Source organism: Myotis daubentonii, chromosome 9 (genome assembly GCF_963259705.1).
Source record: "Myotis daubentonii chromosome 9, mMyoDau2.1, whole genome shotgun sequence".
In the NCBI taxonomy this organism is placed as follows: domain Eukaryota; kingdom Metazoa; phylum Chordata; class Mammalia; order Chiroptera; family Vespertilionidae; genus Myotis; species Myotis daubentonii.
In genome coordinates, this window is record NC_081848.1 from 3,919,327 (window position 1) to 3,944,870 (window position 25,544).

Here is a 25,544-nt window from a genome sequence, read left to right on the forward strand (position 1 = left end):
GGTCTGTATGAGGCTTCCCACATTGAAACTCCCAGAAGGCAACAGCAGGAACACTGCCACCACCGAGGACAATGAACAGGACGGAGACCCTGCAGCCGGCTGTTCCGCTCGGGCCGCGCCCCTGGGCTCGCCGGCCGTGAGGGCTGGACAAGCATCTAACTCCCAGAGCCTCTGTCCGCGTCTGGGAAGGTGTGCTGACCGCACTGGTCTTACAGCTGCTTCCGGGAACAGGGGTCTGCGCCCGAGGCCCTGAGTGTAGCTCGGCCCACGCCTCCGTTCAGCCACCACAGCTATTCGTAGGAGCTCATGGCTCCCTTAGGATTTGCCCAAAAAAGGGGGGAAAAGCTACTTCGGCCGATTCAGGTGAACATGGGGAACTCGGGTGAGTGCAGGGTTAGCTGCTGGAGTCTTGGAGGCACCGAGCAGCCTCTGGCCGGCGAGTGGATGTCCCAGGTGGGCGGCCACACACCACAGGGCCGCACGGCCCCTTCTCCTGAGGCTGGTCCCTCCTCTTCCCTCTGCTCTGCGGATGCGGGCTCCGCAGCCCACGCCCGCCTGCCCGGCTTCTCTCTGCCCACACCCTTCTCCGCGCAGCTCTCCTCACAGCTCGCGGAACCGCAGCCACAGGCGAGGCCTTGAAAGTCACCCCCTCCCCACCATTGTAGCTTCATTCAGTGCCCACTCACGGAGGGCCTGCCACGGCCTGCACCCGGGACAGAGTGGTGAGCAGGGCACACCCGGCCGGTGGGCGGGAGGGAGGACACCCCTGGGCCATGAATGCCACCTCGATGGAGCGCAGGCCTGGGGGTCAGGAGCCCGGGACCTAAGCCCGGGCTGACCCTCAGGCCTGTGGCCTGGGTGTCCTCTGCCGGCCCGTGTCCTCCTCTGGGGCACAGGGTGCGCGTGGGAGACCCTCACGCCCTTCCCGCTCTGACCCCATGGCTCCTTGTCTGAGCGGCTCCTTCCCCAGCAGGGACCCGGGGGAGTTTCCGGAAAGCAGCTGCTCCTTGCACAGGAGCTGGGCGCAGACTGGAAAGAATGAAACAACAGACAGCCTGTGGTCTCTCCCAGCCGAGTGTGGGCAGAGGCCAGCGAAAGGGCAGGCTTCAGACCAGGAGAAGCAGGACCGGGTCCCCATGCCCTCCACTGTGTCTGCACTTGCAGGGTGAGATGCCGTCAGCATGTGAGGCTCTGAGGAGTCCTCAGGGAAAGACACCCATTCGCTCAGGGTTCTCACGCCCGTGTGACCATAAGGTTGCTTTTGCCTGTCACCTCTTTCCTTCTCATGAAACGCCCGGGAAACACAGTATTCGACCTTCTTGCATTTTCAGCTGAGTTTGTTTAAAATGAAGTCAGTTTGAAGATACTAAGCCTTCAGTGCCATTGTGGCCTGAAACGGGGACCTCACGCTCCTCAGACTGTTCTCAGCTGAGTCTGTCCCCTCCCCTGGGCAGAGCCAGGACCTCGGGCCAGGCAGGGCTCCTCGGGGCGTGGTAATGGTGCCTCCAGACCAGGGGTGGGCAAACTTTTTGACTCGAGGGCCACAGTGGGTTCTTAAACTGGACCAGAGGGCCGGAACAAAAGCATGGATAGAGTGTTTGTGTGAACTAATATAAATTCAAAGTAAACATCATTACATAAAAGGGTACGGTCTTTTTTTTTTTTTTTTTTTTTTTAGTTTTATTCATTTCAAACTGGCCGGATCTGGCCCACGGGCCGTAGTTTGCCCACGGCTGCTCCTGACCCAGCAGTCACCTCCGGCAGACCCACCATGCTGCATTCCATCATGCCCTCTCCCCCAGCGGCCCTCAGGTGCAGGGCTGGGAAAGAGGCCCCGCTTCACTGGCACGCCAGCCCCCCAAAGCCACAGCGCCTTGGGGAGAGGGAGGGGTCAGAGGGGGCATTCCTGTCCTTGGGCTCCAGCCCTGGCCTGGGGGCCACCCCGTCTCTGGGAGCTGCTGCTGGAGTGGGGTGTGTGCACAGCGAGGGGAAGGGCTGGACATCACACCAGAAAGGTGCTGACGGGTAAGGAAGGGAGCCTGGAAGGTGCGGCCGCGGTGGCTGCTCTCAGATATTGGAAAAGCCGGCATCTGGCAGAGGTTGGGCCCACCCTCTGAGGGCCACAGGGCCGGGCAGGGGGTTCAGTGAAGAGAAGAGCGTGTGCCTCATCGCAGACGGTGCGGCCAGCGCGGGCTCCTGAGTGGGCGGAGCCTGGTCTCTGGAAGCATTTAACCAGCCTTAACTGTTTGGCGCACGCAGGCCGTGGTCATACGGCGACACAGCCTGGCCCCATCGCGTGTGGGCGGCGCCCAGTGAGCTGCCCAGGAGGTGGCAGTCGCACACAGCCACTCCCGGGCCCTGTCACCGATCCCAGGGCCACTCACTCGCTCCAGGGGGGCCCCCAGTCACCCCCAAATGCAACCAGACCCACACGTGGAGAAGAGGAGCATCAGGATGGATGGCAGTTAGGCGGCAGCATCGGCCCAGTTTCCTGTAACACCTGAGCGTGCGGGTGCCGCACCCCCGCCCCCCCCCCCCCCCCCGGCTCCTGGAGCTTACGCTCCAGGCACATTGCAAACCTCTTTGAGCTGCAGTCTCTTCATCTGTGTAACAAGCAAAACAAACTCTGGCCCAAACCGACTATTTCGAGTGAGGGTCAGAAATGGAAGAAAGCATGAACCCTTCGGGCCTCGACAGCCGTGACGATGACAATGATGAAGGCAGGGCGGTGCCGGCTGAGGCTCTGGTTCTGTTAAAGGACCTCCCTCTGGGAGCCGTGGCCCCCGACATCGGCCTCAGGTCTTTGCAACCCTGGCCGGTGAGCTCGCCCATCGTCCGGTCATGTGCTGAGTGGCCTTGTGCCGCGACCGCCCGGCCAGGCTCTGCAGGGACAGGATGAAAGGGCTCCGGGTTGAATGAGACGTGCGGGGAACAACCACGTGCAGGACCAGGAGTGAGCCACGGCCACGCTGGTCGGGCAGGCAGGGCGCAGGGAGGGCGCAGGGCTGGCAGACTGGCCGGGAGCTGTGGCCGCCGCGGGAAGGCGCGCACAGGGCACAGGTGGAGAAAAAAGAGAAGCACTGCGGGCCGCTCTCCAGACGGAAGAGCCTTCACCGCGACCTGACAAACACGTTTGTGAGTGTGTGGTCAGAGGCGCCGCAGGAGCACCGGGGAGGCAGCGAGTCAGCTCCCGCTTGGGGAGCTCCGTTTCTCTCTCTCAGTTCAGGTCCCCCAGCCCCTGCCCTCCCAGCACGGCGGCTTCGAGCGCCGCCTCCAGGGCCAGGACTCCGTGGAGCCGCTCAGGGCCAGTTTCGCGGCCAGCGTCAGAGCCGAGAGCTAGGAGAGGACAGACAGGGGAGAGAGGCCACTGTGACTGAGGGAACCCAGCCTCCCTGGCTAACCCCTAACCCGAACGTGGCCTGAACAAGGGCCCTAGAGACCCCATCTGTGCAGGAGGAGCCTCAGGGCTGTGAGCTCAGCGAGCTTAGAACCAGGACGCTCCCATCCAAACCGCTGAGGGGAGACACAGCCAAAGGTGCCCAGACGTCTGCCAACCTGGGCGTCTGGGGTTTGGTTAAGGAGCGCTTAGGGAATTTAATGACACCTATGCCCTTTTAATATACTTTTTTATTGATTTCAGAGAGGAAGGGGAGAGGGAGAGAGAGATAGAAGCATCAATGATGAGAGAGAATCATGATCTGCTGCCTCCTGCACGCCCCACACTGGGGATCAAGCCCGCAACCCGGGGAAGGGGCCCTGACCGGAATCCAAACCAGGACCCTTCAGTCCACAGGCCGACACTCTATCCACTGAGCCAAACTGGGGCCCTTATAAAACTTTTAAAATTGATTTTAGAGAAAGAGAGGAAGAGGGGGGAGAGATGGATTTGTTGTTCCACTTACTTAGGCATTCATTGGTTGATTCCTACATGTGCCCTGACCAGGGATGGAGCCCGCAACCCTGACGTAAGGGGACGATGTTGCAACTAGTTGAGCACCGGCCAGGGCACGCACACCTTTTTAGATGGGATCAGTCTAGGAATGCAACGACTCCCCCTGTCTCTAGAGCAGCGGTTCTCAGCCTGTGGGTCGCGACCCCTTTGGGGGTTGAACGACCCTTTCACAGGGGTCGCCTAAGAGCATCGGAAAACACATATGTAATTACATATTGTTTTGTGATTAATCATTATGCTTTAATTATGTTCAATTTGTAACAATGAAATTGGGGGTCACCACAACATGAGGAGCTGTATTAAAGGGCCGCGGCGTTAGGAAGGTTGAGAACCACTGCCCTAGAAGAACGAAGGATTTCAGGTATGTGTGCGTGCGTTTGAAGCAGAAGCTGCTTATTCCTGTGTTTTGTGTGTGTCTGTCTGCTTCTAGGTGTCTGTGCATGAACATTTGTATTTCTGTTTCTTCGCCTGCATAGAGAACACGCATAGGTCTGTGGGGACACACACACACGCACCCTACACGGGGTGGACATGTGTGTGTTTGTTAGTGCTCACCCTGTTTCCAGTTTAGGAGAGGACCTTGCTCATCCTCCAGCTCAAATCTCTCATGTGACTCGCGAGGACACTGAGGCCCAGAAAAGGAAAGTGACTCATCCAGGGTCACCAGGGCTAAGGTGGCAAAGGTGAGACTAGAACCCAGAATTTCTGATTTGTAGGCCAGGACTCCTTCTATAACATTAAAATAAATTACAGACTGGAAAAAAAAAAACAGGCAGGGAAATTCTTATTTGTTTTTTCCTCCTCCATCAATGAATAAGTATAAGAAGGTCAGCTCTGAAATTAGCTACACGACCCCAAATGTTAAGTTTTTAACATTGATCTGGTTCGTATTGAGTTCTTTTATGAAAAGCATATATATATGAATTTCAGAACATGTATGAAGGCTTTGTTTTTGAAGAGAAATATCCAAAATATATAAGCTGTTGTTTGAGTTAAACAGTAAAAATAGCCGTTTCTCATGATGACTCTAGACCTAATATAACATGACAAAATAATACCCCAATATCCATGATTAACCTGAATTGGAGAAGGGTCACCTCCCAGGCCTTCATGTTGCTGCTTCAGCTGCATTGGTAACATACACACACACACACACCAACCACATCATCAGCCAACATTCTATTCTGGTGCAACAAAATATTGAAAGTGATCACTGTGGATTTTGTTGTTTTTAAAAATATGTTTTTATTGATTTTTTTGTTTTGAGAGAAACAAAGGGGGGGGGAGAGAGAGAGAGGGAGAGAGAGAGAGAAAGAGAGAGAGAGAGAGAGAAAGAAACATCGGAATCAAACCATCAACCTTTTGGTGCACAGGACGATGCTCAGCCACTGAGCCACGCTGGGCAGGGCTGACCACTGTTTTCAAACAGCTGGTCCGTCCATCCTAGAAGGGAGCCTGCAGATCTGAGGCTTTACAAACACCATGCCAGGACATGCGCGCAGGTGGCAGTGTGGGATGCGTGGGCTGAGTGGAACTCGCGTGCGAGCAGGTCTGCTGGCGTTGTGTTACGTTCATGTTATGTCTGCTGGCGACGGTGTTTGCTCTCGCCGCGGTGTGCGTGTGGGTGTGAGGGCTTCCATCCAGCGTGAGACTGTGCGGGAATTGTCCCTTCTATCAAAATAAAAAGCCCTCCCAAATGTCAGCTGTGGGAGCGCACCGGGCTCAGGGCGGGCGTGGGTGGAGCACCATCTCCCACCCGGCTCCCTTTCCCTTGGGGTGCCCTTGCGGATTCTCCTGACGTTGCCACGCTAGCTCTCTCGGTAAATTCCAGTTAAGAGGGGACTTCCGAACACAATAAACCAGACTGTCATTTTCAAAGATATGTTCCTTAAAGTTATGTTCCTTAAACATAAGGGCTGCCTGTGTTGGGTCCTCCCTGCTGGCCATCTCCCCCTGCTCTGCAGCCTTAAGTGCGCCTCCTCCTGGTCTCTGCAGCTTCTTGCCTTGGCGCTGGCCTTGTCACAGCAGGAGTGTAGTAGGTCATCCTGGCCTCCTCCTCTCCCCATCCCCCACCCCCCAGGCCAGGTCCCCAGAGCAAAGCCAGGACCTGTAGTGAGGTATTCAGCTGTGCTTACAATGGGCTGGCCCTGGGCTTGAAGTATTGAAACCTCACAGCAGTCCCCAGTTCACAGGCGAGGACAGGCTTGGTACCCATGACTTCCCCAAGGGCACGCAGCGGCAGACTTGGCTGAGATCTCAGCTCTATCTGACCCCAAAGCCGCACCCTTCCCCGTGACAGCATAAAGGCTCCCTGTTCCCACATACAAGCCTCCTCTTTAGGGACAGCCGGACTGTGGTCCCGGACACGGTGAGTGACCCCGCCCTCAGGGAACGCTTGGCCCTTTCACTGCGCAGTGGTCCCTGAAAGGCCCAGGTGTAAGCAGCATGACAGGAACAGGTTGTAGGATGCACTTCAGGTGGTGGAGGCAGAGGGCCTCCTCCCTCCCTACAGCACGTGGGGCAGGAGCAGCTGGGCCGGCACGCGCAGGCTCACTCAGCGCCACCCGCCCCAGCAGACAGCAGCCCTTGCACCTTCTGACTTGGCCGTGTATTTTAGGCTCGGGCCTGACCAGGTGCTCTGGGTCAACAGGCTTAACTGGATTCTTTTCAGCAACCTTCCCTTTAGCGGGGAAGGGACAGGAGGGGAGGATGGGCCCGGGCGCAGGGCGGGGAGGGGAGGGGTGAGAGTGACGCAGGCCCGTCCGCTTCCTCCCTCTTCCTCCCTCCGGCCTGTTTCTCCATATGTAAAGAGAGGCTTGGCTGGTCATCCCAAACACCGTCTGCCTGGGTTTGTTCGCTCCCCGTGCACAGAGTACAAAGCGCTAGGGACAAAGCTTCCACTTTAGGGTGGTGACAGCGCCCTAAAGCAGGGGCAGCACAGTGGAGAGCAAGCAGCTCTGCCCCGGAGCGGGGAGACCTGGGTTCTAGTCTTGCTTGAGATACACACGGAAGTGACCTTGAACCAGCGAAGCCTCGATGTGCTTACCTGTTTTAAAAGGGGGGACAAAGCTTCAACGGATATTGTGAGGATCACAGGGAGCAGCTGTAGTGGGAGCCCTTGAGACGTTCTCTTAAAATGTTATACAAAAAGAGCAAATGCGCCTGGCAGTTCCTCAGGAAGCTAAAACTAGGATTACCATAGGATCCAGCAATTTCACCTCCAGGTACCGGAAGCAGGATTCAAAGGAAGAGATACTCACAGTCAGAGCTGCATCATTCACAACAACCCAAAAGGGGAGTGTCCATTCACAAATGGACAGATCAACAAAATGTGGTCTCTGCACACGGTGGAATAGTACTCGGCCACGAAGAGGAGTGTAATTCTGCTCCATGCTGGAACGTGGATGGCCCGTGAGGACGGTATGCTAAGTGGAATAAGACAGGACAATATGGGCCCAGCACGCTTCCGCTGCGCGACTCTGCTGCCTAAGACAGGACAATATGATTCCACTGAGATTACGAGCTACCTAGAATAGCCAAAGTCATAGACATGAAAGCAGATGAGAGGTTATGTGGTGGGAGGAGGGGAGGATGGGCGCTACTGTTTCTGTTTGATGATGAAAAAGTTTTGGAAATGGGTAGTGATGATGGTGGCACAACAGTGCGGATGCACTAAGTGCCACTTGGGAACAGTTAAAATGGTGGGTTCTACGTTACGTATATTTAACACATCTTAAAAGTAAACGCACTTTAAAGTTTTAGTTAAAATCTCTAGGGTTATCTTGGCAAAACCTGGGGATGCGGAGTCCTAGTTCCCTTCTCTGATCTTGGGCAAGACATTTTGGGGAACTACATTGTCTTCCTCTGTCAGATGGAGCTAAACAGCACCCCCTCTCCCCTCCTCCCTTCACACCCCCTCTCCCCGCACAACTCAGAGACTGGGTCAGAGCACGCCAGGAAGCGGCTGGCGCATCCAGGTGGCCTCCGTTACCCTCAAGGAGGGGAGGCCCAGGCCCAGGCCCGGCTTATCCGTTCTCAGAGCCGCTGGGATCCCTTTTCTGGACCCTGCCCGGGGCCAGGAGGGCTTCTCACCCTTGCCAGCTCCCACCGCCCGACCTGGCTCAGCCAGCCTTGGGCCCCCCGCCAGCCCAGCCCAGGGTCCGGCACTCAGCAGGTGCTCAACATTTACTTTGTACTTGCGAGGATCCCTCCCTCACGCCTGCTCCATCCTGCACCAGCTTCATGCAGGCTGGTGTAAGGGAGAAGCCCGTTTTTGTTTGGTGAGGGAGCTGGGGGTGGTAGGTCTTGAAGATGCAGGAGATGAGCAGACACTGAAGGACGCAGATACTGTCTAAACAAGCCCACGTGCTGTGCCCAGAGAATCCCAGCGGGTCCGGAGGGGCGGAAGGCCCCCAGGCTGACCTGCAGAGGTGACAGGGCTGGAAGGCAGCAGCTTTGAGCTGTGGGGTGGAGAGAGCGCTGATGGCACCCACGGATCTTAGTCTGGATTTTATGGAGACCCCCACCCAATGGGGTAAACTGGCCTGAAGGAGGCACAGAACGCTGTCCCCAGGTGACGGCCGGGAGATCCGGGCATCTTGGCACGGTGGGCTCTTGGCACTCCTGTGACACACGCCTGTGCGCGCCCGCAGCTCTGAGCCAGCGGGTGGCAGGGACCCCTTGCCTCCCAGACGGCGAACCCCTGGCAGGGTCCTACGTCCGGGTCCTCGACCCTGTGCGTGCGGGTCTGGGGGCCGACTTGGGCGGCGCTCACCCCCGGGGTGCCGCGGGGGGGCGGGGAGAGCGGCGCCTGGCCCAGCCCCGCGGATGACAGGAGCGGGGAGCCGGGAGGGAGGAGCCGCCGAGCGCTCGGCGAGGAGCAGAGAGCGGCGCGGAGTCGGGCGGCTGCGAGCGCGGAGCGGGGAGAGGCGCTGCCGCACGCGGCCAAGGACCATCCTCGGGGAACCGGCCTCTGTATGGCATGTGGCTGGTAACTTTCCTCCTGCTCCTGGACTCTTGGCACAAAGGTGAGCCCGCGCGAGCCGCCGGCGGCGGGGGCAGCGCCGGGAGCGCGCGCGCTGACGGCCAGGCGGGGTGCCGGGTGGGGTGCCAAGCGGGGTGCCGGGCGGGCTCCAGATGTCCGGGGACCGACCCGCTGCCCGGCCCTGGGTGGGTGGCAGCGGGGACAGGGCGAGCACCCGGAGAGGGGCCAGGTGAGAGTCCGCCCCGGGCCGCTCCGCTGGCCACCGCTCCTGCCGTTTTGGTGTCGAGGTGAGGGTGGGGGGGTGCCCGAGCCCCTCCCCCCTCCCCCGCTCCTCGCCGGGCGCAGTTCTGCCCCGACCCCTCCCCAGCTCCCGGGCCACTTCCTGCGGCTTGGGGGCGCTGGGACCCCGGGGTGCCCTCTGAGTTGCCCTCCGAATGGCCGGGTTCTCGGGAGGGGGGTGTCCACGGGAGCCCTCGCTTCCTCCGGCCTCGGACCCGGCGGCTACTGCACCTTCGCCCCCGCGCGCCTCCGCCGCCGGACCCCTGCGCCGCCCTAAAGGTGCCCAGTGGAGCGGGCTCGATGCTCAGCAGAAGAGCTGGGGTCCCGAGAGCTGGGGTCCCCAGGAGAGCAAGTTGTTCTCCAAACCCAAAGGCCGCCCTCCCAGGTCCCCTCCCCCTCGCCCTCCCCCCTCCCCGCGCACCCGGGCTTCGCGGCTCCGCCTTAGCTACCGAGCAGCGCGCTCCAAGGCGCCAGGTTCTCCGCTGCGTGCCCGTCAGCCGGTCAGCCGGACACGGGCCAGTCTTCCCTCCGGAGCGGGGATGGGGCAGGAGGGGCGGGGCGTGTCCTCTGTCCGGCGGAGGAAGCGTTGCCAGGGTGGGTCCAGGTGTCCGGCGTGCCCAGACCTGCTGGCGCTGCGCACCTGACCTCCAAGTGGCCGGGACCGGCAGTTGGAAGGGGGCAGACGTCTCCGACCAGAGCGCTGGGCACCGAGTCGGGGCCAGGCCGTTGGCGGCCGGGCTTCCAGGCTTTGGTAGAGGACGTGCCAGGGGGCGCAGATGGCGGGAGACCGGCCGAACTCCACGCCCTTGTGCGGGAAGCACACACGCTGTGCGCTCAGCAGCTTCCCGGGTTCAGCCCTCCAACTTTTCTCCCTTCCGCCTGGGGGCGGTTTCTCCCCGCCCCCCTTTGCCCAGGTGGTGACCCGGGAGGAGCGACCACTCTTGACCCCTGGGCGACGGGGGAAGGGCAGTCCAGCCAATGGCGGGCGCTCCAGGGGGTCCAGTCCTCAGTGCAGAGGCCCCAGGGGTGCGGCGTCCCCAACCTGCTGTAGCTGGTTGCTGCGGCTCCTGGCTTTGGGGGGGAGGTAACCCCTATTCCATTTGTCAATACTCCTGGTCAAAGCCAGACTGAAGGCCAAGGCACTGCTGGGGTTTGCCTGGAGGCCTGGTGAGGGGCAGGTGAGGGGGAGGGGGGAGTGGCCTCCCAGTGGTGGACAAGGTGAGTTTCTCAGAGCAGTGGGGCCGCTGGGGGCCACACCAAGCCTGGGCCAGGTTGGCTAGCTGCTTGTCCCCGGCACAGCACCCTCCCGTCCCACTTTCGGGGAGCGAGAAGGCCGTCTAGCGTTCAAATTCCCCCCACACCCCGCTACACACACCACCCAGCCTCCCTCTCCCAGGCTCTTCCTGCCTCCCCCGCCCCCGCAGGCTGGCTCGGCTTGCAGTTTTAATTACATTAATATTAAAAATACATAAGGTGAGGAGCGGCAGCTTCTCTCTCGGGTTCCCTCTCGCCCCCACCCCTTTTCCATTTTGTCTGGTGAGAAAGCGGGGCCTGAGCCCTGCACACCGGGGCCCAGCTTTGTCCTCAACCCACCCGCCCCCTCTTTCTGGGGACCTCCTCCTGAGCAGCCCATTCCCAGGAGTGGAGGCCCCTGCGCAGAACCCCATGCCCCTCCCCTCCCCCTCCCGGAAGCGGGGCATTAATAAATGAAGCTCCGCTACTCGATAGGAGGCAGCAGATGGAGGTGGGGGCGGAGAAGGCCCAGGGGCAGCGGGGTGCCCAGGGGCAGCACCCTTTCCAACTCGGGAAGGAAGTTGCCCCTGTCCCAGGTCGGCCTGGGAGGTTGGAGGTGCAGGTGAGGCAGCACCTGAGTGGCTCTTTGGCCTGCAGAGCCCTGGCGCGCCTGTGCCTGCCATGCAGCTGCTCCAGCCTCTGCGCTGGGCCGGGCGCCTCGCCAGGCAGGCCTTTCATTTGCTTAGAGCCTTGATTGGGTCTTAGGTGCCAGGTTGGTCCCCGGGGCCTGTTCGCTTGGGGTGCCACGGGAGGGAGGACGGGAGGGAGGGGGGCAGAAGCGGCTGGGGGAGATGGGATGCAGTGAGAGCAGGGGAGATAGGGTTTGGAGTATTTTTCTCTCCCGTTGCCAGCCACCCCCGCGGCACCAAAGAAAATGTAAATGTGATGTTCAAGCCTGTTTCAGAAAACAATACCCTCCTGCAATAATTTGTACGTCCATCTGTGAGGAACGGGAGGAGGCAGAGCCAGAGGAGAGGAAACGAGGAGATGGCTCATCCTCTGGACGGAATTAAGCGGTGATTGAATGTGTTTTAAGCTTCTGTTATTTCCATTCCTCTCGAAACCTTTTTTTTTTTTTTTTTTTTGGATAAAGACTGAGCTCAGACCGATTCCCCAGAACTAAACTGGGAAGATATTTTAATAATCGGTTATCGAGTCTTCAATAACGGTCTTATTATCGCCAAAACAAACCCCGGCTTGGGCAGCCAGATGAACCCCAGCGCGGCTCTCCCCGCTTCCATCCCGCGTGCCAGCATCTGCGTCGCCGGCATTTGCATTTTTACTGTGTAAAAGACCAGCTTCCCGGCAGTAAAATTCCTGTTTTCTAAAAGCCAAAGTAATGGGTTGCATTGATTTTTTTCATTTCCCACCCCAACCTCTCCAATGGGGACTCGTGGTTCTTCTCTCTTGAGAATACCAAATTAAAAGCCTTCGTCGAACCATTAAGCAAATCTCTAACACTCTGTTCAGTGTCTAATTAAAAGAGGGGGAGTCGGGGGCGGGGGGATGTGTTTCAAAATCTTGAAATGGCAAATGCAGCTCAGGGGAAGCAGGGGAAGGCCCAGTGAGCACTGGGGTGGGGTGGTGGGCAGCGGCTGTGGCGCTAGAATTACACGGGCGAGAAGGAACTGCCATGGTGCCCACAAACCTCTGCGACGCGGCATGCTTCTGGGCACCAGGCAGCTGCCTTTCCTATATTTCCGCAGCAGAATGGGGAGCTCGACGAGGAACAAAAAGCAAGTGAGCAGTTGACCCGAAGGCGGCATTAGGTTAGCAGATCCCAGGAGGGGAGAGGCTTCTGTTTCCTAAATTGGCAGGTGGGGAGGAAGGAGGTGGGCATGCGAGCACCGGTTTGGCCTAGAGATGTTTTGCTAAAGAAGCAAGCCCCCAACAGAGAGGCTGGGAGCCCCCCCCCCCGACACGGGGTGGGGGTCTGCCCCAGCATCTGGTGGGCTCTTGGCCTTTGACAAAGGGGTGCGGACCTCAAGCCCCCTTACCTTCTCCACGGCTTCAGGAACCCCATGCTTGGTACCCACGGCTCCAGTGGGCACCCCCGGGGTTGGTGGAGGGTGATTCTGTGGTGGGTGAGTTGAAGGGAGGGTGGGTATTCAGAGAACGCTTTGTTCGGGGCATAGCTCCAGGCTGGGAGAGCCTGCCCTCCGTCAGGATCTCGTCCGGGGGACATTTGAAGCAGCTGAGAGGAGAGCCCCCCCCGCCCCCCGCAGTGCTTTCTCGGCCCGAGCACCGTATATTCCCGGGAGCACCAGGCCTGAGTGGGGTGAGCCACAGGCAGCAGAGATGCAGGGTGGGGGGGGGGGTGCCTGGAACTCAAGGGCAGGCCCTGGATTTGCATATAATTTACATTCAGATTTGCATGCTCACCTGCCCAGGCCAAGGGCCTCCCCCAGGAGCAGCCAGGCAGTGGCCTTGTCCTGGTAAGGAGCGGGCGTGAGGCAGGAGCCGAGGCCTGGGATTTGGGGTGTGTCTCTCTCCTCTGAGTGTTAGGCCTGCGTGGACTCAGCACCCAGGCACTGGCTCTGCTGTTGGGGAGGATGGGCAGTATGGCCGACCAAGCTTGGGGCATGGGCTGTAGGAAGAGGAGGGTGAAGAGAGGGACTCGCTGGCAGTGGGAACAGGGCCAGCATGAGCCTCCGGTGAGCGCCCCGACGCCCCCCGAGGCCCAGTGCTCGGGCTGTGGCTCCGGAGAAGCAGCCCCTGATGTGAAGTGCGGTGAAGTGCGGCGAACTGCTCTTTTCCCTCCTGGTCTGTGGACTTCCGGCTTGGAGAAGGCCGTGCCCTCAGCGGGGCTGGGGAAGAGCCGGCCCTCGTGTTCCAGGGCCTGGAGGCCAGGGTCCTGCGTGGCGCCCGGCAGTCGGGCGGCGGGATGGCAGGCGCTGTGATCACAGAGGGAGGGGTGAAGAATTGGGATCCTGCTAGAGGAGCAAACGCCAGAGGGCAGGGCTCCTCTGGGGAAGGGAGCCCGCTGGGAGCCTGCCTGGGGCTGGGGCTGGGGCTGCGGCTGCAGCCTCAGGAGTGGGTTTGTCTGCATTTCCAGGCTCCAAGGCCTCCCAGCGAGGTTCTGGCTCGGGCCTCTCGGAGCCTCACTTTCTCCAGCTGTGAAATGGGGTTAAGGAGACAATGCCTACGAAGCAGCAGAGCAGAGGTGGTGCTCATACACACATGACCTCTGCTTCCGTTCGGCACTGCTCCCCCCCCCTCCCCTCCCCCAGCCCCAGCAGATCGTCAGGTCCTGCCTCAAGCAGCTGCACTGGCCAAGCTAACCGGCTTAGATGTAGAATAAGAAAGACTGAGAGGGGACCAGGGCAGGGGCCCCCCTCCCCCGTCCTACCACCAGCTGGGTAGCTTGTAGCCTCATCCTCAGCGAGAGAGCGGAGCCCTGCGGCACCGGGTGTCCCGGACCCAGCACTCCCTCCCTGGCCATGGCTGACGGTAATAGCAGAAAAGGTGAGGGCAGAGGTTGGCTCCAGACATGGTTATGGGGTGAGGCAAAGGCCAGCCTCCTACCTGCCAAAGGAAAGCTGGGATCGGTTGCTAAATCTCTACCAGGACTGGTCAGAGTAAGAACTGTCTGGATTTGATGCCATAAAGTGATGTAAATGGGCCGCACAGGGTGAGCCCTACCTTGTAGCGGGGTGGCTTTCTCTGTCTCTCCTGCTGGGAGGAGTCTCGCTGGGTCTAGGTAGTTTGTGTATAGAGAACACCCTTGGCAGCCCATGACCTTGGGTGTCCCTGGACGACTCCACCCTCCATGACCCAGTCAGCCTCGGAGACACAGCTCCTGACCTGGAGGCCAAGTGTTGCCCATGGCAGGTTGTGGCCTGTGGGCTCTCTGAGTGTGTGTGGGGGGGTGTGGGCACAGCAGCCATGTGCCCTGTGAACAGATGTTTGCCCAGGGCTGGGTGAGCATGAACAGTGTTAGCCTTGAGTACCTCCTCTGCCACCAGCTGCTATCCCCTCGTCCGTTCAGCCACCTGTCCCACCTTCCCGTGCTCCTGCTCTGCATGACACGTGCACTGACCGGTTCCAAGATCACCATCTTCATGAAGAACAGTCATTCAATGCGAGCTGCCTGCCCATTGAACTGTGTGTGAGTGTGTGAGTGTGTGTGTGTGTGTGTGAGTGTGTGTGAGTGTGTGTGTGTGAGTGTGAGTGTGTGTGTGAGTGTGTGTGTGAGTGTGTGTGTGTGAGTATGTGTGTGTGTGAGTGTGTGTGTGTGAGTGTGTGTGTGTGAGTGTGTGTGTGTGTGAGTGTGAGTGTGTGTGTATGTGAGTGTGAGTGTGTGTGTGAGTGTGTGTGTGTGAGTGAGTGTGAGTGTGTGTGTGTGAGTGTGTGTGTGTGAGTGTGTGTGTGTGAGTGTGAGTGTGTGTGTGTGAGTGTGTGTGTGTGTGAGTGTGTGTGTGAGTGTGAGTGTGTGTGTGTGAGTGTGTTTGTGTGAGTGTGTGTGTGTGAGTGTGTGTGTGAGTGAGTGTGAGTGTGTGTGTGTGTGTGTGAGTGTGTGTGTGAGTGTGTGTGTGTGAGTGTGTGTGTGTGTGAGTGTGAGTGTGTGTGTGTGAGTGTGAGTGTGTGTGTGTGTGTGTGAGTGTGTGTGTGTGTGTGTATATATGTGTGTGTGTGTGAGTGTGTGCATGTGAATGAGAAAAAGCATTGTCCATGGCCTGGGGAATAAAGCGTGGCCTGAGTCAGGCGGGTTACCTAAGAGCCCACATGCCTCTACTTCCTCATCTGTAAAATGGGCACATCCCCTGCCCGACTGTCCCACACAGCACTTGGTACTGCCTGTGTGGGAGAAGGACGAGGGGCATCCCTGGTACATCATGTGACAACACTTTGTAAACCGAACAGGGTAACATATAAACACACACATGTAAAAACACAAAAATCGGTTTCAGCCGTGTGAATGCTCTGCTGAAAGAGGAGGTATAATTACTGTCATTTCCTCACAGGGAAACGAAGGTCTCGCAGCTGCGTGGGGCGGTCTCCCCTTCTGGGGCCCCCACCTCTAGAGACTGTTCTCAGCCTCTGCTTTCATCCACATGGGAACAGCTGAGGCAGCGCGTCCAGGCTGGCAGCAGCTTTTGGAGCAGACATGGCAGATTCCCCGCTGCCCAGCGCCCAGGGGGTGGCAGTCCCTGCCTGGTCCCTCCCAGGCCCTCGGAGGCAGGCTCCCGCAGAGCCTCCGGAACCTTCCCAGGGGGCGAGGCTCCCTCCCAGCACCCAGTCTGTGGGGAGATCCGTGAGCTCTGGGTCCTACCTTGTGTGACCTCATTTGAATGAGAGCAATGACTGGAACCAGGTCCTGAGAGCGCTGCTGAGTCAGGGTCCTGGGCGCCCGGCTGCTGGGGGTGAGAGGCAGAGACCCTGCCTCGGGGCAACTGCGTGGGCAAGTCTCCCGGGGAAGGTGTCCCCCAGTCAGATGCCTGCTGCCTGGGCAGCTTCCCACCAGCAGTGGGTCTCCCTCTGCCCCAGCCCCTCCGGCCCCAGGAAACGCCTTCCCTCCCAGGCGCTCGCCTGGTCATACGGCTCGACTATGACAGTCACCTATGGAATCGGCCACCCCGGTCCAGGCCCCGTCCCTCTGCTCCCTGGTCCTCCACCCTTCAGACCACGTGGCTCCAGGGCAGTGATGGCGAACCTATGACACGCGTGTCAGAGGTGACACGCGAACTCATTTTTTGGGTTGATTTTTCTTTGTTAAATGGCATTTAAATAGATAAAATAAATATCAAAAATATAAGTCTTTGTTTTACTATGGTTGCAAATATCAAAAAATTTCTCTACGTGACACGGCACCAGAGTTAAGTTAGGGTTTTTCAAAATGCTGACACGCCAAGCTCAAAAGATTCGCCATCACTGGCCTAGGGGCAGCCTCTGCCCTGTGCTAACCGTGACTGGCTCATAGGCAAATGTGCTCTCCTCCAGGCACCCGGCGTCCCTGCTCCCTCTCATGCTCCCTCAGAAGGCATTTCATCTCCCCACGCTGCGTCTCCATTCCTGAGGTGCTGCTTCGGCAAGTGGGGGTCCCCGAATGGGAAGCGGTGGAGACGGGTCTGTCCCAGCGGGGACACAAAGGCAGGACAGCCTCTTTCTCATTCACGCACACACGCGCACACACACACGCACACACATACACACACCTGCCAAAGGAAAGCTGGGATCGGTTGCTAAATCTCTACCAGGACTGGTCAGAGTAAGAACTGCCTGGATTTGATGCCATAAAGTGATGTAAATGGGCCGCACAGGGTGAGCCCTACCTTGTAGCGGGGTGGCTTTCTCTGTCTCTCCTGCTGGGAGGAGTCTCGCTGGGTTTTAGGTAGTTTGTGTATAGGGAACACCCTTGACAGCCCATGACCTTGGGTGTCCCTGGACGACTCCACCCTCCATGACCCAGATGCCGGCATCTCCACAGGCCGCTGGCGCCCTTTCCTGAGGCGATGCCCCTGTGGGGGGACCAGCGAGCTCTGGGTGCACAGGTCCACCGCTCTAGGCCTCACTCTCTCCACCAGGAAACGGAGGGGACTGGACAAAGTAATCTTTTAAGCCCCTCAAGCATTAGCAGTCTAAATCGAGGGTCTCTGGGACAACTGTGCCGTCTGGGCCAGCTCCCTGGGAGACCCTCGGGCCCCGGGGCCCGGGACAGGCCTGGCGGGAAGGGGCTGGAGGTTGGAGTCTGTTCACTGTCAGCTGTTGGCTCATAATTTCTCCCGGAGCCAGAGGAGCAGGGCCTTTAGGTTGAAGGATGGTTGGTCTTCACCGGGTCCTGTAGGTTCCTGGTTGCGGTTACAGGAAGTGTTCGTGCTGAGAATCTTTAAAAAAATGGGGAAAAAGAGCCCTGGCCAGTTTGGCTCAGTGGCTAGAGTATCAGCCTACAGACCAAAGGGTCCTGGGTTCGATTCCGGTCAAGGGCACGGACCGTGGTTGCAGGGTCCTCCCCGGCCTGGGCCCTGGTCAGGGCATGTGCAGGAGGCAAACAATTGATGTGTTTCTCTCACATCGATATTTCTCTCTGTCCTTCCCTCTCTTCCACTCTCTCTAAAATGGGAAAATATCCTCGGGTGGGGATTAACAAAAAAAGGAGAGGAAAGAACAACCATGTTTCTGGTGGACAGAGGTGGAGTACTTGGACCCTGGCCAGGCTTCTAGAGGGGGTAGGATGGCCGCCCCAGGGCGTTTGGAAATGGGGGTGGGTGGTATTTTGGCATCTCGGTGCCTAGAGTACGGAGCTGCTAGCGTTTCCTTGTGGAGAGGACATACTGGGGATAAAGTGTTTGATGTCTGGGACAGTCCCAAATAAATCAGAACTCTTCTACCCGAGTTGCTGTCCTTTGTCAGAGACCGCCTGTGGTATGTTCACCACCCGGAGACAGGACACACCTGGGATGCCGGCCCCTTGAGAGGCGCAGCTATAGAAAGGGACCCTGCTCTCTCACTGTCACATGTGGCCTCGTGTGGCAGCCACATTCCGGGCTGGTGTCAGGGCCAAAGGCACCGTAATGCAAGTAAAGGGTCTGCATGGTGCGTGGCAAAAGCCAAGTGCTGCAGAGACAGTGGGCACGGCCTGGTGAGGATGGTGAAGCAGGTGTGCCCGGTGGGGGGGGGCCGTGGACTGAAGGCACCGGATTCCGTCCCCGCTGCCCCGTCTCGTCCCAGGGGAAGGACCAGCTCTGGCCGAGGGCCTAGACTCCGTCTGTCTTCAAGACGCACACACAAGGGCTTCCTGATGCTGGCGCCGGAGCCGCTCGCTGGGCTGCATTTGGATGGACGCAGGGGTTGAGCGGGGCCCCGGGCACCGCTGGCCGGTCCCCTCCGGGCCTAGTTTGTCCAGCTGTGGGATGAGGACAATCAGAGTGAAGACAAACAGTATACCCGAGGCAGTTTCCAGTTGTTCTTACGGAAAACAATACCATCATTAATGAATCAGACGAGAGCAAACCGGGCTGTGTGCTCACACTGTAAACCTAGTTTTGCCCGCCTGCATGGGAGCGGGAGCCTTTGTGTGGCGATCAGCCTCGCAATGAACCGGAGCCTCTCAGGCCCGCACGGCGGCCGAGCCGTAGGGGCCAGCGCCGCGCTTGGCCACGCTTCGTCCTCGCATGGCCTCGATCAGCAGGTCCAGCCACTGCGGTGCGAAGGTCCTCAGGCCGACCAGGAGAATGCCCTCTGCTGGGGAAGGTGACCTTGGAGCCCAGATGGCAGGTCCATCTTTTCCCAGAGGAGGGCGGCCGGCCTGGAGACCGGGCCACCTGAACCGAGAGCTTCCTGCCGGGGCAGACGGCCCTCCCACTGTCTGGGGGGCCCACGCGTTACATAGCGCTGCAGCGACTCTTGTGCGGGGTAACGCTGAGAGCTTCAGTCTTTCCTTGTGTTGATGTTATTAGTGTTATTGTAGGTGAGAGGTAGATGCTTGTTGTGGGGTATTTATTTCACAAATAATGCTTGTGCTCTAATAACAATGATCACAGCAAAAGATACTGAGGTGAGGCGGGCCCTTTCTCACTAGGAACCATCACCCCTGAACTCATCTACCTGCGAGCCCTCTGCACAGGGTCAGCGCTGGCCCAGGTCGCACTTGACACAGGGGTCAGCACTGGCCCAGGTCACACATGACACAGAGGTCAGTGCTGACCCAGGTCACACTTGACACAGAGGTCAGCACTGGCCCAGGTCACACTTGAGACAGAGGTCATGCTCTGGCCCAGGTCACACTTGACACAGAGGTCATGCTCTGGCCCAGGTCACACTTGACACAGGGGTCAGTGCTGGTCCAGGTCACACTTGACACAGAGGTCATGCTCTGGCCCAGGTCACACTCGACACAGAGGTCATGCTCTGGCCCAGGTCACACTCGACACAGGGGTCAGTGCTGGTCCAGGTCACACTTGACACAGAGGTCATGCTCTGGCCCAGGTCACACTTGACACAGGGGTCAGCGCTGGCCCAGGTCACACTTGACACAGGGGTCAGTGCTGGCCAGGTCACACTTGACACAGGGTCAGTGCTGGTCCAGGTCACACTTGACACAGAGGTCAGCGCTGGCCCATGTCACACTTGACACAGAGGTCAGCACTGGCCCAGGTCACACTTGACACAGGGTCAGTGCTGACCCAGGTCACACTTGACACAGAAGTCAGCGCTGGCCCAGGTCACACTTGACACAGAGGTCATGCTCTGGTCCAGGTCACACTTGACACAGGGGTCAGTGCTGGCCCAGGTCACACTTGACACAGAGGTCATGCTCTGGCCCAGGTCACACTTGACACAGGGGTCATGCTCTGGCCCAGGTCACACTTGACACAGGGTCAGCGCTGGCCCAGGTCACACTTGACGCAGAGGTCATGCTCTGGCCCAGGTCACACTTGACACAGGGGTCATGCTCTGGCCCAGGTCACACTTGACACAGGGTCAGCGCTGGCCCAGGTCACACTTGACACAGGGTCAGCGCTGGCCCAGGTCACACTGCTCTTAGTGGCAGAGCAGGGACTCACCTCTGGCTTCGGGGTCTGAGTGGGTGGCCGTTGTGCTGAGTGCCCAGGCCTGTGCTAGGCCCCGGGATGGAGTGGTGAGCGGGAGGGGAACTCACAGCCTGCAGGGAGCCCCGCCCACTTCCCCTGCCTCCCGCTCCCCTGAGGACCCGCTGTGCTCTCTCACCCATGACTGTGCCCAGGCAGACTCCTTGCTCAGGCCCCTGCCTGTCTGGGGTGGGGGCGTGATGGGGCCCAGCGCTGGCTCAGCTCCCGGGAGGAGCCCCAAGAGTGAGACCAGTCAGTGTCCTGAGGGGGAGAGCACAGTGCCTCCCTCCTCCCCGTGGGGGTGTCAGTCCCCTGGGTGGTCATTCCCGATGATCGGGGACAATCCAGGGTGCACCTGGGAGGAAGCCTGGGTTGGCCAGACACCCCCCTCCCAACCCGGGCGGCCCATGGGTGACGAATACCTGGTGTCCCCTTTCTTTCCACAAACTAATCCCCCTGGCCAGACGCAGGGCAGAGTGAGGGAGTCGATGCAACGAATATTTAGGTTTCGGGGGTGATCCTGGGGCAGCCAAATGCCCGGGGCGATTTCCGGTTTAAAAATATCGCTGTGCTATTTCCACTCGGCTAATCTCTGGGGGTGGAGCCTGATCTATGGGGCGGCATCGGGTGCTCGGTGTTACCGCGAGGAGATTAACTGGGCTTAGGGCTGGGCGTCTGTCACATCACAACCGAGCCCACAACTTCCATTTTCTATTAAAAACCCACTTTCCCCTCCGACCAGAGAAGCGCTGCTGTTGATCTGAATGTCTCTCTTCACATGTGAAGTGCTGCCCCCCCCCCCCCCTCGTTCTCTCTGTGAATATTCCCACTCAGCCTGCAAGGGAAGCAGAAGCAGCGGGGCTGGGGAGTGAGGGAGAGGAGGCGTTTCCTGTCCAGGGATTTGTTTTCCCAATTAGGATCGGCCTCAGAGAGTGAAGGAGACACCTCATCAGGCCCCAAACTTGTGGCAGAAAACGCCGGGCTTGGGGGCCAGGCCGGCCTTGCTGGGGGCTGGCTCTGTCTCCGTCTCGCTGTGTGACTTGGGCAATTTCTCCCCATGAGCCCCTTCTCCTCCCCCGTACATGCAGCTCCTTTGTGTGAGGATTACAGGAGAAGCCCGGTGCATGCACACAGTAGGTGCTCAATTAATGTTAGTCTCCTCTCTTTGGAGAGCTTTGTGCCATTGGCCAGGGAAATGGTGTGGCCAGAAGGAAGTTGGGCACAGGCTCCAAGAACTCGACTGACCTCAGTCACCTGTCCTGAACGATCAGGCCATGAGCACCAGGAGGAGCCTGCAAACCCCCCCACCCCCCGCCCCCGCGCCCACCACTGAGGGCCCAGCCCGCTGATTCTGCCTCCTCTCCCCAGTCCCACCAGTGCCCTGCCTGGAAGGTTTCTGCCGTGTTCCCCACACATGCCAGACCCACACGTGTCACCGAGCCACTGTGCCGGCAGTCCCTTCCCAGGAGGGCCTCATTCCGATCCTCTACCCAGGCTAGGCTCCAGCCCTGTTCCCAGAGCCTCCTCGTTCCCAGAGCCTCCTCTCAGACGCTGAGTAATGGACCTCCCTGCCGGGGCTCGTGGGGAATCCGTGCTCAGCCCTCTGCTCACTGCCCTGGTGCTGGGGGGCCCTTCTGGCCAGTCCCCTCCTGATGCTTCCCCACACCGGGCCTGCTGACCATGGCTGCTCCTGACCCCCTGAGAACCAAGTCTTTCCTGGTCCCTGGTCAGCAAGGACGCGGGGAGGACAGCCCTGATTGCGGGGGAGGAGGAGGCGAAGGGGGTGGGAAAGGCCTGGAGTCCCACAGGTGCAGAGGGGTGCTGGCCCTGGCATCCTTTGCCCTCACCTTAGGCCCCCTGGCCCCTGGGGTGGGGGTTGCTGGGACCAGAACAGCAAGCCCATCCCTCAGACTCACACCTCATCAAGTGGCACCAAGCACAGTCACATTCCCTGTTGCCGCTGGGCGGTCCTGGGTGGGGGTGGGGGTGGGGGTGGAGGGCAGGTAGGTGATGCAATCCTGCAATCCTCCCTCTTTTGACACCAGGGCTCAGAGCTGCCAGTGGGCTGCCTGAGGCCACACAGCTGGTCAGGGAGGAGGAGGGAAGTAGCTCTGTCAGACCCCCAGCTCCCGCTCCAGCTCTGCACACACTCCTGGCTCTTCTCTGAGCTGCTGAGGCTCAGAAGACTCCTCCAGGAGACTGAGAAGGAGGGAAAGCCCCATGTGAAGGCCACGCCAGCCTCCGGGAGGCCCTCGGGCCCGGCTACTCCCCTGTGTCGCGAGGGGACTGCGCGCACCCACTGCCGCCGCAGCCGCTCACTGTTCCCTGGGCCAGCCTTCACCTGGGCACATGGCAGAGATTTGAGGTGGTCAGTGCCTCAGTTTCTTCTGTGTGCATCTGCTCACGCCTTTCTCTGAGCAGGTGGGTGAGACTAAAGTCATGTTTGTGGAAGGGCTTCTGCGTCTGGGGCTGACAGGTGCCTGTGATGGTAAAATATGAGGCCGATGTAGGTGCAGAACGCTCTTGTTTTACGCCCGAGGTGATGTTTCCTGACGGCCACGCGCTGTCAGCCGCACGCAGCGATGAATGGTTGGTCTGACCTCCCCGGCCCAGGCTCGGAAGACAGCAGCTCACACCGGGCGGGAGAACCAGGAGGCCGCTCTCCTTTGCTGTAAATCTGTCTTTCATTAGCCTGACAGGTGGCTGGACAGTCCCGGTCAATCCATCAAGTAGGTCTTCTCATGTGGCTGCTGAGACCCTGTCCCTGGCTCTGGCAGGCCCCGGGCCCGCGTGCAGGCAGGGGCGGGCGTTGTGGCTGGCTCCTGCGGGAGGGTGGGGAGCCTGGGAAGGGCTGCCTCACAGGCAGGGAGGCTGGGACAGGTGTCCAGCGGGAGAGAAGAAGGCTGGGAATGTGTTGGGGTGTGGGGGCTCAGGGGGTGGAAGACTTGTTGGGGAGGAGAATCCCGCCTATATTTTGTGGTTTGACTTGTCGTCAGCTCCGTGCCCGGCTCAGCAAGGGCGGCACCGTTGGTTTGCGGCCCGGATCCGGCGCTGACTGGTACCCTCTGCGTTACTTTGGGTAAGTTAGTTAACTCTGAGTCTTCGTCTCTTACCCTTCATGTCAAATGGAAATAGAATAGTAGCATCGCGCCCTGGCCAGTTGGGCTCAGTGGATAGAGTGTCGGCCTGCAGACTGAAGGCTTCCGGGTTCGATTCTGGTCAAGGGCACATACTTGGTTGCAGGCATCCCTGGCCCTGGTCGGGGCTCATGTGAGAGGCAACCAATTGATGTGTCTCTCTCAGATCAATGTTTCTCTCTGTCTCTCCCTCTCCCTCGCACTCTCTGTTAAAAAAAAAAAAAGGAAATTAATGGGAAAAATATTCTTGGGTGGGGATTAGCAACAACAACAACAAAAGATTAAAAATAATAATAAAATACTTAAAAAAAAGGAATAGTAGCATGGCCCAGGAGGTCCTGCAGACGTGAAGCCATGACTGGGGGCAGCATCCTCCTCCTTCCATATGTTCTCACCTGCCGAGTCAGCGCCTGACTTCTCCGCCTCAGGAATCTCTCTTGCCAGGCACAGGGCAGCCTTTCTGGGCTGCAATGGGTTCCGCTCCCAGCATCCACGAAGCGGCCGTGGTGAGGGGTCTGATGGGCTAGGTTGTCTCAGGAAGCAGCCAGGACCCCAGAGTGAGGGCCCCTGTCCCCACAGGTGGGCACTGTGAAGTGCCGGTCCTACAGCCCCCAGGAAGGGTGTGTGTAGTTGTGAATTCTGTTCCCAGTGGTTGAATATGGAAGCTGGCGGCCAGGTGGTGCTGGAGGAGGAGGCAGTCCCCTGTGTATTACTGCGGTGGCTACAGCGATCTCATGGTTGGAAATCGGACTCTGGGCCCAGATGGCCTGCGTCCGCCTCTCCGAGCCCTCACTCACTGGTTGTGTGGTCTTGGGTGAGTGGCTTTGACCTCTCGGCACCTTAGCTCCCTCAGCTTTAAGCGGGGATGATTACGATGCCGACGGGTAAGGCAGTGGGGAGGACTGAGAGCGGCCCTGTAACGGGCGTACACTGGTGCCCGGCGTGCTGAAATGCTTGGCAGTGGTGTGTTGACGGAATCCCAGCAGCGGGTCTCTCAGGAGGTGAGCGGGCTCGAGGAAGGGAAGCTGGCGAAGGTGGGCCCTGAGAGAAGCTTTCCGACACCTCAGTTTGCCCACCTGTGAAACGGTGTGATTGCGTGACCTTGGAGAACGCTCCAGCCACTGCCAGTGGGCACATCTGAGCTTCTCGGGGTCTCCTGGTAGCCACCCTCCTCTTCCCCAGAGCAGACCTGCTCAACTACCAGCAGCAGGACTGTCCCAGGAGGAGGGGGAGGAGGAGGAGGAGGAGGAGAAGAAGGAGGAGGAGGAGGAGGAGGAGGAGGAGGAGGAAGGATGCTGCCACTCCCGGAGCCTCTGGGCGCTCAGTGATGCACTTGCTGTAAGAGGTCTCCCTGACGCCCTAGCTGGAGCCGAGGACGGATGTGTGTCTAGTGCTGCTGCCCGTGGCTCCACGTGGCTCCTTATGAGATGCTGTGAATCGCTCTGACCAATGAGGCTCAATGGCCTCCCTCAACGCGCTGCCTGGTGCATTCTCCCTGGAGGCCCGGCTGGGAGTCAAGCCAAGAATATTAACGCAGTCCAGATGCGGGCCTTCCCCTGCCCGCAGAGTTGTGGCAGTTGAGGTCAAGTTGGACCCTGCACTCCAAGCAGCAGCGAGCGGGTTTGGGTTCGAGTGGTTCGTGTGGACCTTGATCTTCCTGGTGGAGAGGGTGTGGCTTCCCCCGTGTCTGCCCCTCCTGGTCAGAGGTGGTCCTTCTCAAAGGGACAGGCCTCTCCGTGGGGAGGCAGGGCCCAGATGCCCTCACTCGGGGCTGCTCCCCCTTGGGGCAGGAACGCCGAGGTCCCGTGCTGAGATGCGTGCTGAGACGCTGCCCTCCCGTCGGTGGCCCTGCCACAGCAGCCGCTGCCATGGGAGCATGCTCTCCCTGTGAGCTGGGGCGGGGGTCGGGGACGGTGGCCGCTGGCCAGGGAGTCCGCAGCCTGGTCCATCCTCCCCACGTTTATGAGCTGAGGAAACGCTGATCAGACGGGAAGGGCGTTCCGCAGTCGGCCGTGGCAGGGCAGGTTGAGAAGTGGGCGGTCTCTTGCTCCCGCACTCAAACGCATCACCCACAATCCTTCCTTCAGCCTGTGGGCTGGCATTTTCCAAACTGGCCTCCAGAGGTCAAGGCCGCTCTCAGGTCTCCTGCGGCCTCTGTCTTCCAGGTGAGCACCCGCACTCCCTTCAGCCACGCCTTGCAGGACACGGGCTTACACCTTTGCCCGCTCGGGGGGGGGGCGGGCACAAAGTGCACCGAGGCCTCTTTGGGAGCAATGGAGTCACATGTCTGATCTGGGGCTTATTAGCTTTGTCGTCTCAGGCAAGTCCCCCGTCTCATCTCAGCCTGTAACAGACAGTGATGAGGAGCAGTG

At 59.3% G+C, this 25,544-nt stretch overlaps 1 protein-coding gene across 2 annotated transcripts in view; it reads left to right on the forward strand.

Annotated features, from left to right (window-relative positions):
- The first annotated feature begins 8,592 nt into the window (after nucleotides 1-8,592).
- DSCAML1 (DS cell adhesion molecule like 1) overlaps nucleotides 8,593-25,544 on the forward strand; it is a 329,633-nt gene continuing 312,681 nt past the window's right edge. The window contains exon 1 of one of the 2 annotated variants that reach the window (XM_059707764.1): nucleotides 8,593-8,979. In XM_059707764.1, coding sequence (XP_059563747.1) covers nucleotides 8,934-8,979 — 46 coding nt within the window. In that variant the 5' untranslated portion in view covers nucleotides 8,593-8,933. The remainder of the gene's footprint in view (nucleotides 8,980-25,544) is intronic. The other variant, XM_059707763.1, reaches the window with a different exon arrangement.